Genomic DNA, 18489 nt, shown 5'->3' with positions numbered 1-18489 from the left:
GCCATTACACTCCAGCCTGGGCAACAAGAGCAAAACTCTGTCTTAAAAAAAAAAAAAAAAAAAAACAACTAGAAAATTTGCCAAATACTATTAGAAAGAGGCACAGCCAGGATTCAAACTCATCTCTGACTCCATAGACATATGTTCTTCTACATTTAGATATGTTTACCCTCCAATAAAAATTATTTTGGATGCACTAGAAAGAGATCAGAATATTCAGTTTTCAGTGAAGTTCCTCATTAATTTTATTTCACTTGAGGTGAAGGATTAGCACAGTAAAGAGTTGCATCACTAATATGTGAAAGAAGCGTGGTTTGTAAGCAGCCAAGAAGTGACAGATATTTTATGGGGGTGATTTACCAGTATGAGAAAGCTAAAGACACTTACTTCTTTGACGAACCATTGGCAAAAAGCAGGAGCAATCCATTCTCTGGCGTGAATTCCACAGTCCATCCAAATGATTTTCTTGGGATTACCAGATGGTTGGCTGATCTGGAGAAGATATCCATGCCCCATTACTAAACAATTGCTGATTATTGTAAGCCACTGTGCAAAGTTATGAGATTTTTAATTCCCCTAGAGGTTCCTTTTTCACTACACTCTGTGGTTTCAAGAGGGAGGCAAGGATGCTAATGAGACACCCATCAATATGATTCTTTCCTCTGCTACTCTTGTTCTCCTGCCAGTTACCTTGATGGTTGTTCTCAGGACTGCACACTGGTTCCCCATAGTACCCACCCAAAGAATGATCTTCCCTATACCTTAAATTACTCCCTAACTATAGATAAAGGCATAACCCCTAATCCACAAGCTAAAAGGCTAAATATGGATAAACCTTATAAAACCTTTGCACTTAGAGTTCACTTAGAGCGGTGAAGTGCACAAGAGGTAATATTCAAGAATCATAGGTCTTTAAAATGAATCCCAATCTCCACTCAAAATTCTTGAAATTTCAAATGGATTCAATTACACAAATTCCCCTTCCCCTCAGAGACTCCCTGACTCCCTGCCAGCCCAATCTTCTTTCCTTCTCCCCATTTGCTATTCTTGTACATCAGTGCAGCCTCACTCTAAGGAAGATTCCCCTCTTTCAGAGCGGTGGGTGGGTGGGAATTAACTGCTAATTGTGGATTCTCTTTGGTGGAGAAGAGGCTGTTAACACTCCCATGCTTGGAACAGTCACATCTGTTTTGGATTTGTAAATAGCCTAGACCAAGGCTATTTGTTGAAAACCATTGGAAGCTGAGGTGATGAAGGCCCCCTTCCTCTCTATGAGAAACTTACAAAATGAGATAAATACATGGCTGGATCTATCATATTCAAGGAATCTTCTCCTTTTAGCCTCATCTATTTTTCAAATTGTCAGGACAATTCCTAATCCACCTCTTACCTTCATGTTCTTTTTTTTTTTTTTTTTTTGAGACAGAGTCTCGCTCTGTCACCCAGGCTGGAGTGCTGTGGCATGATCTCGGCTCACTGCAACCTCCATCTCTCGGGTTCAAGCAATTCTTCTGCCTCAGCCTCCCAAGTAGCTGGGACTACAGGCACATGCCACCACGCCCAGCTAATTTATTTATTTTTAGTAGAGACGGGGTTTTACCGTGTTAGCTAGGATGGTCTTGATCTCCTGATCTCGTGTTCCACCCGCCTCAGCCTCCCAAAGTGCTGGGATTACAGGCATGAGCCACCGCACCTGCCAATGTCCTCCTATAATTAGCCTTTTTTATGAGTACATGTATGCTAGCTACATGTTTATCTTTATCAACTCTTTATTATGTGCAACTCTTTATTATGTTCTATTCTTTTTAATATGCCCTAGGCAGAGGATATTTAGATGTCTTTTTGACTGCTTTAGCGTAGACTTGGATGGCCTATGGAAAATCAGGTAGGCAGGTGGCCCATGCTTAATACATCAACCAGTTGCTCACATAATCCCTGGGTAAATTCCATTTCAGAGCCAATAATTTTTTAAGAGTTGTAGTTAACTCTCAAATTTAGGGCTGTACTTTGTAAATTAACACAACTACACTAAGTAGTAAGAGGGCAGTAAACTAAGTAATGCTGGTTCTTAATGCCATACTACTTTAGTAGTGGTTCTTAATTAAAGAGTGGTCCTGGACCAGTGGTATCAGCATCACCTAGGAACTTGTTAGAAATGCACTGTGGTATCGCTTCTCAGCCTTTTGGCTATGATCAAGTGTAAAAATGCACTCTGGTTCTGAAACTTGAATGTGTATCAGAATCACTTGGAAGAAGCCTTGTTAAAATAGACTGTTGGGCTCCAGCCTCCAAGTTTCTGACTTAGTAGACCTTTGCAGGGACCTGCGAGTGTGCATTTGTAACAAGCCCTCAGGTGGTGATGCTGCTGCTGCTGCTGCTGATGATGATGATGATTTAAGTGCTGCCCTTTGAAAACCACTGGTTTGGTGCAGAGATTGTCAACTCTGGCTACACATTAGGATCACCTAGAGAGTGTTCGAAGTATGCCTGGTCCCATCCTGAAACAATTAGGTCAAAATCTCTAACCAAATTAGGTGGGGTCTAGGCATAAGGATTATTGGCAGCTCTCGGGTGATTTTAATGTGCAGCCTGAATTGAAAATCACTGGTGCAGAACCAGGAGCTCAGGGGTCCTGGCCCTGTGGAAAAATGGTTTTTCGGTCCCAAATACTTTTGGTCATGTTGCATGCAAAAGGGGTAGGAGACGCTGGAGACCTGGTTATCCCCCTGGCTGTGCTGACATCTGGCTGTGTGGCCTTTCACAAGTCACCTCACTTCTCTGGATCTTTGTTCCCTTAACCATAAAAGGAAGAAGCTAAAAATGAAGATTATCTGTGGTTTTTAAACATTTTTCTTTTTTTAAAAAAGAACATTTTAAAATTTAAAAATATAAACAAAATAACAACTTAAAATACAGGTGAGAAGTGAACTAGCTCTGGTTGAAGCATGAGTGGGCATTGTCCACTTCTGGGCCCTGCTGTTTTTCAGCCCTACCCCCATGGTCCCACTCAATTCTCCAAAATTCTCTTCACTCCTGAACTTGATTTCACCCAGATAATTAAGGCAAGAGCATCTATGAGTTTTGAACTTTAAGAGCCCCATTTGGGGTGGAAAAAGCAAACTGATTCTGCATAGCCTCTTTTCCACATTTCTGATTAGAGTCCCTGAATAGTAAACACATATCCTCAGATTGGATAATTCTCCTGGTAAGGTAATTCTCAGCCTTCTCACTCACCTTCAGATAATACATGGGGTGGGTCTCATAGGTCACTCCTAGGAAATGCTGTGTCACCACTTCCTTGTACTTCTCACTGATCTCTCTCATCCACTCATAGATCTGAAACAGCAAGAGAGGACTGTGGCTATCAGTAGGAAGATTGTTTGCATGCCTCTGATTAAGATAACTGCTTCTTTCACTGACACATTGAACTCTGTTATCTTTGCTCTAGATTGCAACAGCTGTGCGGTAAAAGAAACAGAAAACAACCTCCCATCTTTCCCTTTCTTTAACAATTTATTCTGTCACCAAGTCTTAGGTTCTACCACTGCACTTTACCAATAAGTTATTAAGAATTAACAGTTTGAATAACCCACCAATAACACTTCAGAAATATTGTATAACAGTACATCCTTCAATTGACCACCAGCCTTAGCTTTCATGTGGCACACAATCATGCCAGAAATTACAGGTGAGGCTTATTTTGTGAGATTTTCTTCCATCTTTACAGATCCCGGTGATATCTTTTGCTGATGTCCATGTGATATGGTTTGGCTGGGTCTCTACCCAAATCTCATCTTGAATTCTATAATCCCCACATGTCATGGGAGGGACTCTGTGGGAGGTAATTGAATCATGGGGGTGGGCTTTTCCCATGCTGTTCTCATGATAGTGAATAAGTCTCACAAGATCTGATGGATTTAGAAGGTGCTACCCCCAACCCCTTTCACTCTGCACTTCTCCTTGCTGCTGCCATGTGAAGAAGGATTTGTTTCCCCTTCCACCATGATTGTAAGTTTCCTGAGGCCTCCCCAGCCCTGCTGAACTGTGAGTCAATTAAATCTCTTTCCTTTATGAATTACCCAGTCTTGTGTATGTTTTCATAGCATTATGAAAATGGACTACTACAGTATATTGGTACTAGTAGAGTACGGTGCTTCTATAAGGATACCTGAAAATGTGGACATGACTTTGGAACTGGGTAAAAGGCAGAGGTTGGAACAGTTTGAAGGGCCCAGTAGAAGACAGGAAAATGTGGAAAAGTTTGGAACTTCCTAGAGACTCGTTGAATGGCTTTGACCAAAATACTGATAGTGATATGGACAATAAAGTCCAGGCTAAGCTGGTCTCAGATGGAGATGAGGAACTTGCTGAGAACTGAAGCAAAGGTGACTCTTGCTATGCTTTAGCAAAGAGACTGGAGGCATTTTGTCCCTGCCCTAGAGATCTGTGGAACTTTGAACTTGAGAGAGATAATTTAGGGTATCTGGAGGAAGAAATTTCTAAGGAGCAAAGCATTCACGAGGTGACAGAGCATAAAGTTTTGGAAAATTTGCAGCCTGACAATGTGATAGAAAAGAAAAACTAATTTTCTGGGGAGAAATTCAAGCCTGCTGCAGAAATTTGCATAAGTAATGAGGAGTCAATTATTAATCACCAAGACAATGGGAAAATGTCTCCAGGGCATGTGAGAGACCCTCACAGCAGCCCCTCCCATCACAGGCCTGGAGGCCTAGGAGGAAAAATTGGTTTCATGGGCTGGATTCAGGGCCCCCCTGTTCTGTGCAGCATAGGAACTTGGTGCTCTGTGTCCTAGCTTCTCCAGCCACGGCTAAATGGGGCCAAGGTACAGCTCAGGCCATGGCTTCAGAGGGTGAAAGCCCAAAGCCTTGGCAGCTTCCCCATAGTGTTGAGCCTGCAGGTGCACAGAAGTCAAGAACTGAGGTTTGGGAACCTCCACCTAGATTTCAGATGATGTATGTAAATGTCTGGGTGTCCAGGCAGAAGTGTGCCGCAAGGGCAGAGCCCTCATGAAGAACTTCATGAAGAACTGCTAAGACAGTTCAGAAAGGAAATGTGGGGTTGGAACTCCACTTAGAGTCCCCACTGGGGCACTGCCTAGTAGAGCTGTGAGAAGAGGGTCACCATTCTCCAGACCCCAGAATGGTAGATCCACTGACAGCTTGCACTGTGCACCTGGAAAAACTGCAGACACTCAATGCCAGCCTATGAAAGCAGCCAGGAGTGGGGCTATACCTTGCAAAGGCACAGGGACAGAATGTCCAAGGTTGTAGGAGCCCACCTCTTACATCAGCATGACCTGGATGTGAGACATGGAGTCAAGGGAGATTATTTTGGAGCTTTAAGATTTAATTACTGCTCTATTGGATTTTGGACTTGCTTGGGGCCTGTGGCCCCTTTGTTTTAGCCATTTTTTTGCATTTGGAATGGGTGTATTTACCCAATGCCTGTACCCCCATTGTATCTAGGAAGTAACTAACTTGCTTTTGATTTTACAGGCTTATAGGTGGAAGGGGCTTGCCTCATCTCAGATGAGACTTTCAACTGTGGACTTTTGAGTTAATGCTGAAATGAGTTAAGACTTTGGGGGACTGTTGGGAAGGCATGATTAGTTTTGAAATGTGATGACATGAGATTTGGGAAGGGCCAGCGGTGGAATATATGGTTTGGTTGTGTCCCCTCTCAAAACTCATCATGAATTGTAGTTTCTATAGTCCCCAGATATCATGGGAGGAAGCTGGTGGGAGGTAATTGAATCATGGGGTGGGAGACAAGTTTTCCTGAGCTGTTCTTGTGATAGTGAATAAGTCTCAGGAGACCTGATGGTTTTATAAAGGGCAGCTCCCTTGCACACACTCTCTTGCCTGCTGCCATGTCAGACATACCTTTGCTCCTCCTTCACATTCCACCATGATTTTGAGGCCTCCCCAGCCATGTGGAACTATGAGTCCATTAAACCTCTTTCCTTTATAAATTACCCAGTCTCGGGTATGTCCTTATAGCAGCATGAGAACAGACTAATACACCATGGTTCCAAGATTAGAGAAGACCTGAGTATGGCCTTCTCACATGTTCTCACATGCCAACAGAAGTTTCTGAATCAAGTCCTAGGCTAGGTGTTTTGATTCAATTGAGTAGACCTGAATAGCAGCTGATTTAATTACAAGTCTTATGTTGTGCTACAAAGAGTCTTATACCTTCGTATAAGTCGTACGGACTTCGTATAAGTCCGTAATTTGGGGTTCCATAACAATTAATGCAATAAGAAAATTCACAAACATAAGACATATTCAGACAATCATCAGCATTTCACACCTCTTACAATCAATTTCTGTATAGTTGATGTCTCTGACAACAACCAAGAGTTATAGTAAATAATAGTTAATTGGCTGGGCATGGTGGCTCATGGCTGTAATCCCAGCACTTTGGGAGGCCAAGGTGGGTGGATCAAGAGGTCAGGAGTTCAAGACCAACCTGGCCAAGATGGTGAAACCCTGTCTGTACTAAAAATACAAAAAAATTAGCTGGGCATGGTGGTGAGTGCCTGTAATCTCAGCTACTCAGGAGGCTGAGGCAGAGAATTGCTTGAACCCAGGAGGTGGAGGTTGCAGTGAGCCAAGATTGCTCACTGCACTCCAGCCTGGGCAACAGAGCAAGACTCTGTCTCAAAAAAAAAAAAGTTAATTGAGGGATAACAAATATCCTATTTGAAAATTGTTATATCTCAATTGACATTCATTTTAGCATGGGCTAGGTATAGATAAAATGTATTATAACAGTAGTAATACTTACTCAAGTGAGGGTATTTTCATTTCAGTCTATTCACTGAAAAGAATAACAGCTTACCACATGGGTAGTTGTGTTTATATCCGTGATGGGACTAGGTGAGATGCAGATGCCTTAAGTCTTGAGAGAGCTACAAATAGCAGCCAGTAGCAGCAACAAATATTCTTTATTTATTGCTTGTTCAGTACACAGTAGTAGTGTTTATTTCATTTACTCTCACAACAATGCTATGAGATAGATACTACTATTTCTGTTTCACAGATGAGGAAGCTGAGGATTAAAAAGTTTAAGTGTCTTTGTGAAAGTCACACTGCCAGCAAGTGGTCAAGCCATGTGTGAACTCATCTCTGATACCAGGTCATAAAGTGTCCGTGGGCCATACTGGACCTTTACAAAATTGTAGAACTTTCAGTACTTTGGGGTGACTGCTATATAAGAAAGTATAAATCTTTTCTTGTACTTGTTGAAAAAAAGTCTGGAAAATATGAATATATTCCTAAATGCTGAGAGAATAAATTGGTAAAGGTCATTTGAAGGGCAAATTGTGCATTTATATAAAAATGTAGACGTGTATTCTTTGACCCAGCAACTCTATTTTTAGAAATTTATACCTCAAAAAAGATTTGCATAATGTCACATACATACACACACGTACATAAGTAGAAGCTAATTTTTCACTGTATCCAATTTTGGAAACCACCAAACTTATCTTAATAGCAATACAAATATTTCTTTTTTTGGAGGTGAAGCTACAATTCAGTTTATTCTCATATAAATTGTAAAACATTATATAATATTCTGACCTTTCCAGTTTTACTGTATGGAGATTACAGAGGGTGTAGTTGTAAGGTATCATTTACATGGTCTTGTCTATTTATACTTAAAAGGTACATGCAAGATAATTTTTTTTTGGTTCCACCCCCTTTTTTTAAAATTATACTTTAAATTCTAGGATACATGTGTACAACATGCAGGTTTGTTACATAGGTATACATGTGCCATGTTTGTTTGCTTCACCCGTCAACTTGTCATTTACATTAGGTATTTCTCCTAATGCTATCCCTCCCCCAGGCCCCCACCCCACCCACAACTGGCCCCGGTGTGTGATGTTCCCCCTCCCTGTGACCATGTGTTCTCACTATTCAACTCCCACTTATGGGTGAGAACATGCAGCGTTTGGTTTTCTGTCCTTGTGATAGCATGCTTAGAATGATGGTTTCCAGCTTCATCCATGTCCCTGCAAAGGACATGAACTCATCCTTTTTTATGGCTGCATAGTATTCCATGGTGTATATGTGCCACATTTTCTTAATGCAATCTATCATTGATGGACATTTGGTTGGTTCCAAGTCTGCTATTGTGAATAGTGCCACAATAAACATACATGTGCATGTGTCTTTATCATAGAATGATTTATAATCCTTTGGGTATATGCCCAGTAATGGGATTGCTGGGTCAAATAGTATTTCTAGTTCTAGATCCTTGAGGAATCGCCACACTGTCTTCCACAATGGTTGAACTAATTTACACTCCTAACAGTGTAAAAGCGTTCCTATTTCTCCACATCCTCTCCAACATCTGTTGTTTTCTGACTTTTTAATGATCGCCATTCTAGACGTGAGATGGTATCTCATTGTTGTTTTGATTTGCATTTCTCTGATGACCAGTGATGATGAGCATTTTTGCATATGTCTGTTGGCTTCATAATTGTCTTCTTTTGAGAGGTGTCTGTTCATATCCTTTGCCCACTTTTTGATGGGGTTGTTTGTTTTTTCTTGTAAATTTGTTTGAGTTCTTTGTAGATTCTGGATATTAGTCCTTTGTCAGATGGATAGATTATAAAAATTTTAAAAAGTTTTCCCCTCTTAAGAACTACTGCATGTGTCCTGTAAATCCTACAATAAACACATTTTCAGCTAAATATGATTCAATCAGAAGGCTTCTCCACCTCATACCCATATAAACAGCAATGCTGCCCAGCTTAAACTTGCTAAGAACTTGACAAACAAAAATAAGAGTTAATTCTGGTTCATGTTCACAGCAGCAAAACTGGCTCGTTGGGATGTTCTTGTTCATTTTCTTTTTGTTATTAATTTTTTAAAATTTCATATCACCAGCTTTTACAGCTTCAATGGTGGTGGCGGGTGGGGAGATGTTCAGGAATCCCTTGAACTCAATGTATTGGCAGATCTTAACACCACATTTTCAGCCTCTCTAATGCATGGATATTACTAGTGAACCATTCTTTGCCCATCCTAAAGTAGGTTGTGACAACCACCAACCTCCTGCCATGTGTCCTTCCTTACCTCTCCCATGGGGTGGTATATGTTATAGGAATACGTCTCCAGGCTCCATGGACTCACTGACTTGTCCACAATCTCTTGTCTGTGTTGGGCTAAGGATCTGCAAAGGGAAGAAAGTAAGAGGAAAAGCAGTGATGAAACTGGGATATCCTGAGGGTTGGCGGGTTGTTGAAAAAGGTAGTAGAATCAGTGTGCACAGGACTTGGAGGACAAAAGCCTGTGTTGGAGTCTTTGGCTCTGTGACTTACTAATTGTGAGACCTTGGGCAGCCACTGAGCCACTCTGAGCTGAAGTTTCTTCATCTGTAGAGTGAGAACAATTATTCCAACCTTGCAGGGAGGCTAGGATAATTCAATAAAATGTTGTAGATAAAAATACTTTAAAATTTGTATATGAAATAATAACTAAGATTTATTGAAGTGAAACTTACGAGACATGCACTGTTCTAAGCAATTTAAATCTCATTTACTTCTCTCTAAAACTCTGAGATAGGTACTCTTATTATCTCCATTTCAGAGATGAAGAAACTGAATCACAGGGAAAGTGTTATTAGGGCTTTAAACCCTGACAGTCTGACTGAAGACCTTGCAATATTAACCACTGTACTGCATATAATGGTGAGAACTAATCTTTTTTTTTTTGCAATGGTTTATCTTTTTAAAAATAGACTTTATTATTTAGCACACTTTTAGGTTCACATAAAAATTAAGCAGAAAATGCAGATAGTTCCCATTTACCCGCTATTCTCACACATGCACAATCTTCCCTGCTATAGACATCCCACACCACAGTGGTACATTGGTTAGAATCAATGAACTTACTTTGACACATCATTATCACCCAAAGTCCATTGTTTATATTAGGGCTCACTCTTCATACATTGAATGGATTCTGACATATGTTTGGTGACACATATTTACCATTACAGTATAATACTAAATTGTTTTGTTTTGTTTTTGAAACAAGGTCTTACTTTGTCACCCAAGCTGGACTGCAATGGTATGATTATAGCTCACTGCAGCCTTGGGCTCTGGGCTCAGAATATCCTCCTACTTCAGCCTCTCAATTAATTGGCACTACAGGTCCCAGCCACTACACTCCGCTAATTTTTAATTTTTGTAGAGACAAGGTCTCACTGTGTTGCTCAGGCTGTTCTCAAACTCCCGGCCTCAAGCAATCCTCCTGCCTCAGCCTCCTAAAGTGCTGGGATTATAAGTGTGAGCCGCTGAGCCAGGCACAAAATAGTTTTAATGCCTTAGAAATCCTCTGCATTCTTCCAATTTATCCCTCCCTTTCCCTAACCCCTGGCAACTACTGCCCTGTTTACTTCTCCATAGTTTTGTCTTTTCAGAATGTAACATAGTTGGACTCATACAGTATGCAACATTTTCAGGTTGACTTCTTTCACTGAATAGTATGCATTTAAGTTTCCTCCATGTCTTGTCATGGCTTAATAAGCTAATTTCTTTATTAGCACTGTGTAATATTCCATTGTCTGGATATACCACAGTTTATTTACCCTTACTCATCTACTGAAGAACACCCTGGTTGCTTCCAAGATATGGCAATTACGAATAAAGCTGCTATAATCATCCCTGTACAGATTTTTATGTTGACATGTTTTCAATTCATTTGGATAAATACTAAAGAGTGCAATGGTTGGATAACATGGTAAGAGTTTGTTTAGTTTTGTAAGAAATTGCCAAACTGTCTTCCAAAGTGGCTGTACCATTTTGAATTCTCATCAGCAACGAATGAGAGTTCCTGTTGCTCCACATCCTTGTCAGCATTTAGTGTTGTCAGTGTTTTGGATTTTGGCCATTCTAATAGGTGTGAAGTATATTATCTTCTTGTTTTATTAACAAGTATTATCATCTTATTTTAATTTGTGATTCCCTAGTGACATATGATGTGGAATATCTTTTTTATGTTTTCTCGCTGTCTCTATATTTTCTTTGATGAGGTGTCTGTTCAAGTCTTTTGCCAATTTTTTAATCAAGTTATTCCTTTTCTTGTTGTTGAGTTTTAAGAGTTATTTATATATTTTGGATAACAGTCCTTTATCAGATGTGTGTTTTGAAAATATACTCTGTCAGTTTGTGGCTTGTCTTTTTGTTTCTTAACATTGTCTTTTGCAAAGTAGACGTTTCCAATTTTAATGAAGTCTAGCTTATCAATTCTTACTTTCAAGGATTGTGCCATGTGTGTTGTATCTAAAAACTCATCACCATACCCATAGTCATCTAGGTTTTCTCTTACATTATCTTCTAGAGTTTTATAGTTTTGCATTTCCTATTCAGGTCTATGATACATTTTGAATTAATATTTGTGAAGGTGCAATGTCTATGTCTAGATTTACTTATTTTGCATTTGGATGTCTAGTTGTTCCAGCACTATTTGCTGAAAAGACTATTTTGTTCCTTTGTCAAAGATCTTTTGACTATATTTATGTAGGTTTATTGATGGGATCCCTATTTTCTCCCTTTGATTTATTTGTTAATTTTGTTACCAATAACACCTGTCTTGATTACTGTAGCTTTATATTAAGTCTTGAGGTTGGGTACTGTCAGTCCTTTGACTTTGTTCTTCTCTTTCAATATTGAGTTGAATATTTTGGGTCTTTCACTTTTCCATAAAAACTTTAGAATCAGTTTGTCAATAACCACAAAGTAACTTGCTATCAAGTTGGGAGGAACTGACATCTTAACAATATTCAGTCTTCCTGTCTGTGCACATGGACTTTCCATTTATTTAGTTCTTCTTTGATCTCTTTCATTAGAGTTTTTTAGTTTTCCTCATATAGATCTTGTATAAATTTTGTTAGAATTATACCTAAGTATTTTATTTTGAGGGGTGCTAATGTAAATGGTAACTTGTTTTTAATTTCATATTTTACTTGTCCATTGATGTTACATAGGAAATCAATTGACTTTCTAATATTAACTTTGTATCCTGCAACTTTGCTATAATTGCTTATTCCAGGAGACTTTCTTGTGGTTGATTCTTTCCGATTTCTACATTGATAATCATGTCATCTTCAAACAAAAACAGTATTATTTCTTTCTTCCCAATCTGTATACTTTTTATTTTATTTTCTTGTCTTATTACATTAGCTAGGACTTTCAGTATAATGTTGAAAAAGAGTGCTGAGAGGGAACATCCTTGCCTTCACCTTAGTAGGAAAGCTTCTAGTTTCTCATCATTAAGTATAATGTAAACTGTAGATTTTTTGGAGATGTTGTTTATCAAGTTGAGGAAGTTCCCTACTACCTTTTTAATCACAAATGTGTGTTAGATTTTGTCAAATGCTTTTTCTACATCTATTTATATAACCATGTTATGTTTCTTCTTCAGCCTGTGGGTAGAACAGATAGTACTAATTGATTTTTGAATGTTGAACCAGCTTTGCATACCTGGGACAAATTCCACTTGGTTGTGGTGTCTAATTCTTTTTATACATTGTTGAATTTGATTTGCTACTATTTCATTGAAGATTTTTCTATCTGTGTTCATGAGAGATATTGGTCTGTAATTTTTTTTCTTTTAATTCTTTGATTTGGCATTAAGATAATACTGATCTCATGAGTTAGGAAGCATTCTCTCTGCTTCTATTTCTGGAAGAGATTGCAGAGAATTGGTATAATTTTTTCCTTAAATATTTGGCAGAATTCACCAGTGAACCTATCTTGGCCTGGTGCTTTCTGTTTTAGAAGACTATTAACTATCTTTTTTTTTAATTTAAAAAAATTTTTAAAAATATTTATTTATTTATTTTGAGTCGGAGTTTTGCTCTTGTTGCCCAGGCTGGGGTGCAATGGCATGATCTCGGCTCACCGCAACCTCCGCCTCCCAGGTTCAAGCAATCCTCCTGACTCAGCCTCCCGAGTAGCTAGGATTACAGGCATGTGCCACCATGCCTGGCTAATTAACTATCTATTCAATTTTTTAATAGATATGGGCTTATTCCAAATGTCTATTTATGCTTTATTTTTTAACAAACAGCTTAATAAAGCTACTCAGTGCCTCCTCTTTGCCAGATATTGTGCTCACACCTAAGAGAAACATTCATGCAGAGTATATAATTTTATTCTCACTACAACTCTGTAAATTGTTATTCTCCATATGTTACAAATGAGGAAACTGAGACCAAGAGAAATTAGGTAATTTGCAAAGAGTCACAGAGCTAGTAAGTCATACAGCTAATATTCTATCTCTAAGCCGCACAAACATTTGTTGAATGACTTAGTTTCCTAGTTTAAATGCCCTATGTAAGCAAGAAATGGGGTTATATTTTTATTGTCAGGGCATATTAAGTGGTAATTCATTTACCCAGCAAATATGTATAGAATGACTACTATGTTAATGGCATTGGAGTATGAACTTTTGGAGCTGTTGGGGTACAAACTTTTGTATAGTGATACTGAGTTGCAATGAAGTGTGTTAGAGATCTAATTAGCTAACATTTCTATGACTTTTACCTATTCTTCTACATTTTCTTGAGCATTCAAAAAATGCTCAAAATAGTATTGTATCTTCTCTTTCTCTAAGTCTTCATTTCTTTATTTGTAAAATGGGAATAATAATAGTACCTTCCAAAAGGATTTTTATGAGGATTAAATAAGATAATCTGTGTTTAACAATAAGCACAATTTCTGACACATAGTCAATTCCTAGTAAGTGTTAAAATACAATTCAAAACAAAGCACAAGCCCTATTTTGCTGCATGATATTAAAAATAAAAATTGTACAAAGAATAATTTAGCCATCCAACTAGTATTATCCTCAAACAATGCCAAACTACAAAATGTTTTGATAGAATTAATTAAAATGCAAGTTCCAGTCATATCTATGTAAGTCCTAATTTTATTTTTTTTCTGGTTCACTTAGCATCATGTACCACATTAAGCTACTCGAATGGAAATCAATTTCTCCAGACAATTCCACTATTTTAAACTTAGAGTTAGATTTATTATTATTAATTGTTAGTAATATTGATAATAATTTTAACAGAAGCTCTTTGTCCTCAAAATTAAAGATGTTTTATTACATTGTTAAATGAAGTTTGCCCTATTAGCTTGTCCAAATGAAAAGACAATCTCAATGTCTTCATGAGATAGAATTGTCCAAATAATTGGTTAAAACAATGAAAATGAATTTTAAAAGAAGATTAAAAGAAATAAATGTTATTTACATTGTAATAGCTGAGAAACGATCATCTTCATGTTATTCACAAATCTATTTCTAATATTTACCATTCATTTGATTTTTTAATAAACAAGGGTGCTTCAGAGTGAGAAATTTTAATATAAAAATATATGCTGGTGCAAGTAATATGTTGAGGCTGCTTGCTTTACAAAAGATGATCATTTTTTAAAGAAAATACATGTATTTTCTAGTGTATTTAAAATTCATAAAAATTCATTCTTAACATACATTTTCAGGAGCACATTTCATGTCTTTATAAAGTAATCAGCAAATATGTATATTTTATACTAACAATAGTTAACCCTTACTGAGCACTGTATGCTAGGCACTGGTCAAAGCACTTTATATTATTATCTTATTTAAGTCACTCAACCACCCAGTGGGTATATATTCTTACTACTCTATGCAAAAGTAGTAATAGGTAGTAGTAATTGAAAAGAAGATTTATTTCTTGCAGAATTGAAAATCTACTTAAGACAATAAGACATAAACACATCAAAAGCAAAAAAACTTTGTCATTAAATAGCAAGGCATGAGGTATGATAAGCTAGTGCCTGATTAACTATCAATTAAATGGTGCACAAACTGTTTTAAGGTCAGGAGAGGGAGAATTCCAAACTCAAGCATAGCCAATAATAACAACCAATATTTTACTAGCAATTGTGTATGCTAGAAACTGTTCTAAAAACTTGATATCTATATCATGTCTGTCCATCTATCTGTTTATCATCTACCTATCTATCACCTATCTATCTATCTATCTATCTATCTATCTATCTATCTATCTATCTATCATCTATCTATCTTCATTTGATCGTAACAATAATTCTTAAGGTAAATACTATTATCCCAGTTTTTTTTTTTTCCTGAAGACTTTGTTACATAGGCTTAACTATTCTTTTATGACATCCTAGAAAATAAGGACGAAGCATTAATTAGTCCACTTTTAGGGGCTAAAAAATCATCCAAATTGTCTACCTCTGATTGGGACTATAAAGAGAATAAAAATAAGTATTATAAAGTCACTGAAAAATCATTTTAACCCTTTCTCAGAATGGAAAGAGGAGAGGGAATGAAGCAAATGAAGAGGATATCCTTTTAACTCCCCTCAACCCCCCACTCCCTGTCTCTCATTCCTCACACTGGCTGTTTGGCCCATCCTGTCCTGCCATGAAATGAGATTATTGACAATGCTTCCCCAACAGTATTGAGAACAAGGAAGCTGGCTGTTCTTCCTTCCTTCACATAGTTTAGCAAATGTTTGGGTTTTTCCTTATCACAGTTATCTACTCAGTGGTCTAGGAAAGGGAGTACACTAAAAAGTGGGGTTTGCACCTGGTGCATTCTTGTTTCAATTGGGCTGGGATTCCCTGGCAATGCCATAACACTGAGGGAAATAAATTAAATAAAGATAACCTAACACCCTCAGGCATTTGCCTTACTCTTGGCTACAATGTCTACAAAATGTGTGAGTCTGTTACTTCCTAAGCCCAGCATTGAACAACTGGGTCCATTTCATATGCAAAAAAAGTGAATGGTCTAGGATTTAAGTGAAAGCCCCGATATTAAAAATGCTTATCACTTGTATGTGAAACTGAAACACAATACGTAAACCTCAGAAACTCGAATACTTTGTTCAAATGAATGCTTAAACCATATACTTAGAAAAGGCTATTCTCTGTTTCTAGGCAATTTCTTGGGTGATGCATAAAACATGTAGAGAGGGGAGGAAAAAGCTGGCTAATCTCCCAAATTATCACCAGTCTCATCTCACTGATCAAATGAAAAGATTATTGTACTTTGTGTATTCTTTTTGAACAGGAATTCATAAAATGTTTAATAGAGAAAATGATCCTTTGGGGTACATTATTAATAAAGTCTGCAGATCAAAGATGATGGTCTGATAGCATTTTGACTGGAATGTATAAAGAGGCCAAAAAATCCTAATGAATATTGAGGCAAATTTTGTATTTTAAATACTTGGTGAAGAAATAGTTACATGAATATTTCATGATAGTTCTGTATTTTCAAACTTCATTTTTCTGCTTACAAAATTAACATATGCCTAACATGGAAAACGTAGAAGTTACGGAGAGGTAAAAAATGAGGAGAAAAATAGAAAAGAGAAGGAAGAATTATCAATAATTCCACCTCCCTGAGTTAACTGCTACTGATATTTTGGCATATTTCCTTCCAGACTTTTATCTGTGCATTTATTTTTCTTAAATGCAGTGCAGATTATATCTATATATAATTTTGTATTCGTTTCTTTGTATTCTGTATTCTACCAAAGACATTTCCTCAAACCAATGAAAACTCTTTAATGGTTGCACACTATTTGACAGTAAGTATATGTTACATAGTATCATTTATTTAAATATTTTCTTCTATGCTGGATATTAAAGCTATGTCCCTTTTTGTTTTTATACTATTGTAAATAATTCTAGAGATAATACCTTATTGTGTAAATCTTTGTTCTTATTTTTTATTATTTCCTTGAGCTACATTCCAGAAAGAAGAATTAGTAGATCAAAGAGGATGAACATTTTCAAGCCATTTGATTGATATTGCTAAATCCCAAATGATTATACAGAGTTACACTTTTTCAGGATGTATGCAATATATAACATAGGGGAGATTACCTCCCTAAATGCTCAAGAGAAATATTACAAAGCTTGTAATCTTTATTAATTTTAAATTTTCTAGACTATTATCACATGTAGTGAATAAAGATTATCAAAAATTGCAGCTAACATGTTTTGAGTTGGCGAGAGTTACATAAAAGTGACCATTATTTTTTATATCAGTAACTAATAATTTAAATAAAAACGGCCAATAAAGACAAGCACGGTCAAGTGCAGTCATGAGGAACCATCCAATGGAAGCTGTCTCATCTGAGTCCCACTGCCTGAGCCTAGTCACTTCAATAATTTAACCTGGGCTTGGAATCTAATTTTTTAAATTAAAGTTTTATGTCATGTTCATTGTACGATATTTGCAAAATGAATAATAGTTGAGGGAAGGGAGAAAATATCACCAACCAAAGATAACAATTACCATTTTAGTACATATTTTTATTTTATTTTTTAAAGTACTCCATTAGATTTATATACAGCCTCTTTCCTTTAGCATAAAACATACATTTTCCTATGCCATTAAAAAGTTTTATACTTATTTTTCTATTGCATGAATAATATCCCATTGTCCTATATCACATATCAGCATTTACATAACCTAACATAGACATTCAAGTTGTTTCCAAATATTAGAATATATATATTATAAATAAAGTTGTATCCCAGAGCTGCATAAAACTCTTTCAGACTTTAGTTTATTTCCTCAGTATAGATGTCCAGTATAGATGGCAGGAACACTAGGCCAAAAGATTTATGTTTTAAGGCTCTTGATATTTTTAAGCAGCATAATTGTTTTTGTATTTCCTGTAAAAAATGTAAGAGTCTTCATTTCCAATTTATGGATGAGGAATTTCAGAAAGGAAAATAAATGCCCTATGTATATGAAACCAAGTAAACTAATGGAAAAATGAGAAAGAAATATTCAAACAGGTTTTTGATATCACAGAGATCCTGGACTCTGTAAGTATCTGAAATTGAACTGTCTATAAAGATAAGGAACAAGCCAAGGTCACACAATTATTGTGGGACAAAAATTGGAGTGGGTTTCTATGTTATGTGAGAGCAAGTTCATTGCAAGATTTAACCATGAAGCAAAAGAGGAAATACCAATTATAACCACATATACTTCATGAGATATGCTAAATGAGCAAAATAATGATTTGCATATGAACAAGGGAAAAACACACTTTATATGGAAACTATACACACACACACACACACACACACACACACAGATTTCAATAGAATGTATTTAGAGAACTTATGATTCATTAAGAGTAGGGAGAGACCACAAAAATGGGCAAATGACATTAATGGGCAATTTATAAAATGATAAAATTAGTAATAAACAAAATATTTACTCTTATAAATCAACAAAATACAAAGGAAGTCAACAATGTGTATTTTTTACTTGTCAATTTGCCAAACACTTAAAAAGTGCTTTCATACACTGTTATTGGAAGTGTAGACTGATGTAATCTTTCTAGAAGGTAATTGGGCAATGTGTAGCAAGATCCTTACATTTTCCTCAGTTACTGACC

At 36.9% G+C, this 18489-nt stretch overlaps 1 protein-coding gene and 1 long non-coding RNA gene across 2 annotated transcripts in view; one reads left to right on the top strand and one right to left on the bottom strand.

Moving 5' to 3' along the window:
- The window catches only part of LOC134728712 (uncharacterized), a 125524-nt gene that overhangs the window by 81330 nt on the left and 25705 nt on the right, over positions 1-18489 (top strand). The window lies entirely within an intron of this gene.
- Positions 1-18489, bottom strand: part of CPO (carboxypeptidase O) — a 32721-nt gene that overhangs the window by 12252 nt on the left and 1980 nt on the right. Inside the window, exons 2-4 of the mRNA XM_003820802.4 lie at positions 9111-9207; positions 3235-3336; positions 388-492 (exon numbers count right to left, since the gene is read on the bottom strand). Coding sequence (XP_003820850.1) covers positions 388-492; positions 3235-3336; positions 9111-9207 — 304 coding nt within the window. The remainder of the gene's footprint in view (positions 1-387; positions 493-3234; positions 3337-9110; positions 9208-18489) is intronic.

Source organism: Pan paniscus, chromosome 13 (assembly GCF_029289425.2).
Source record: "Pan paniscus chromosome 13, NHGRI_mPanPan1-v2.0_pri, whole genome shotgun sequence".
NCBI lineage: Eukaryota > Metazoa > Chordata > Mammalia > Primates > Hominidae > Pan > Pan paniscus.
This window is presented reverse-complemented; position numbering and strand designations above follow the sequence as displayed.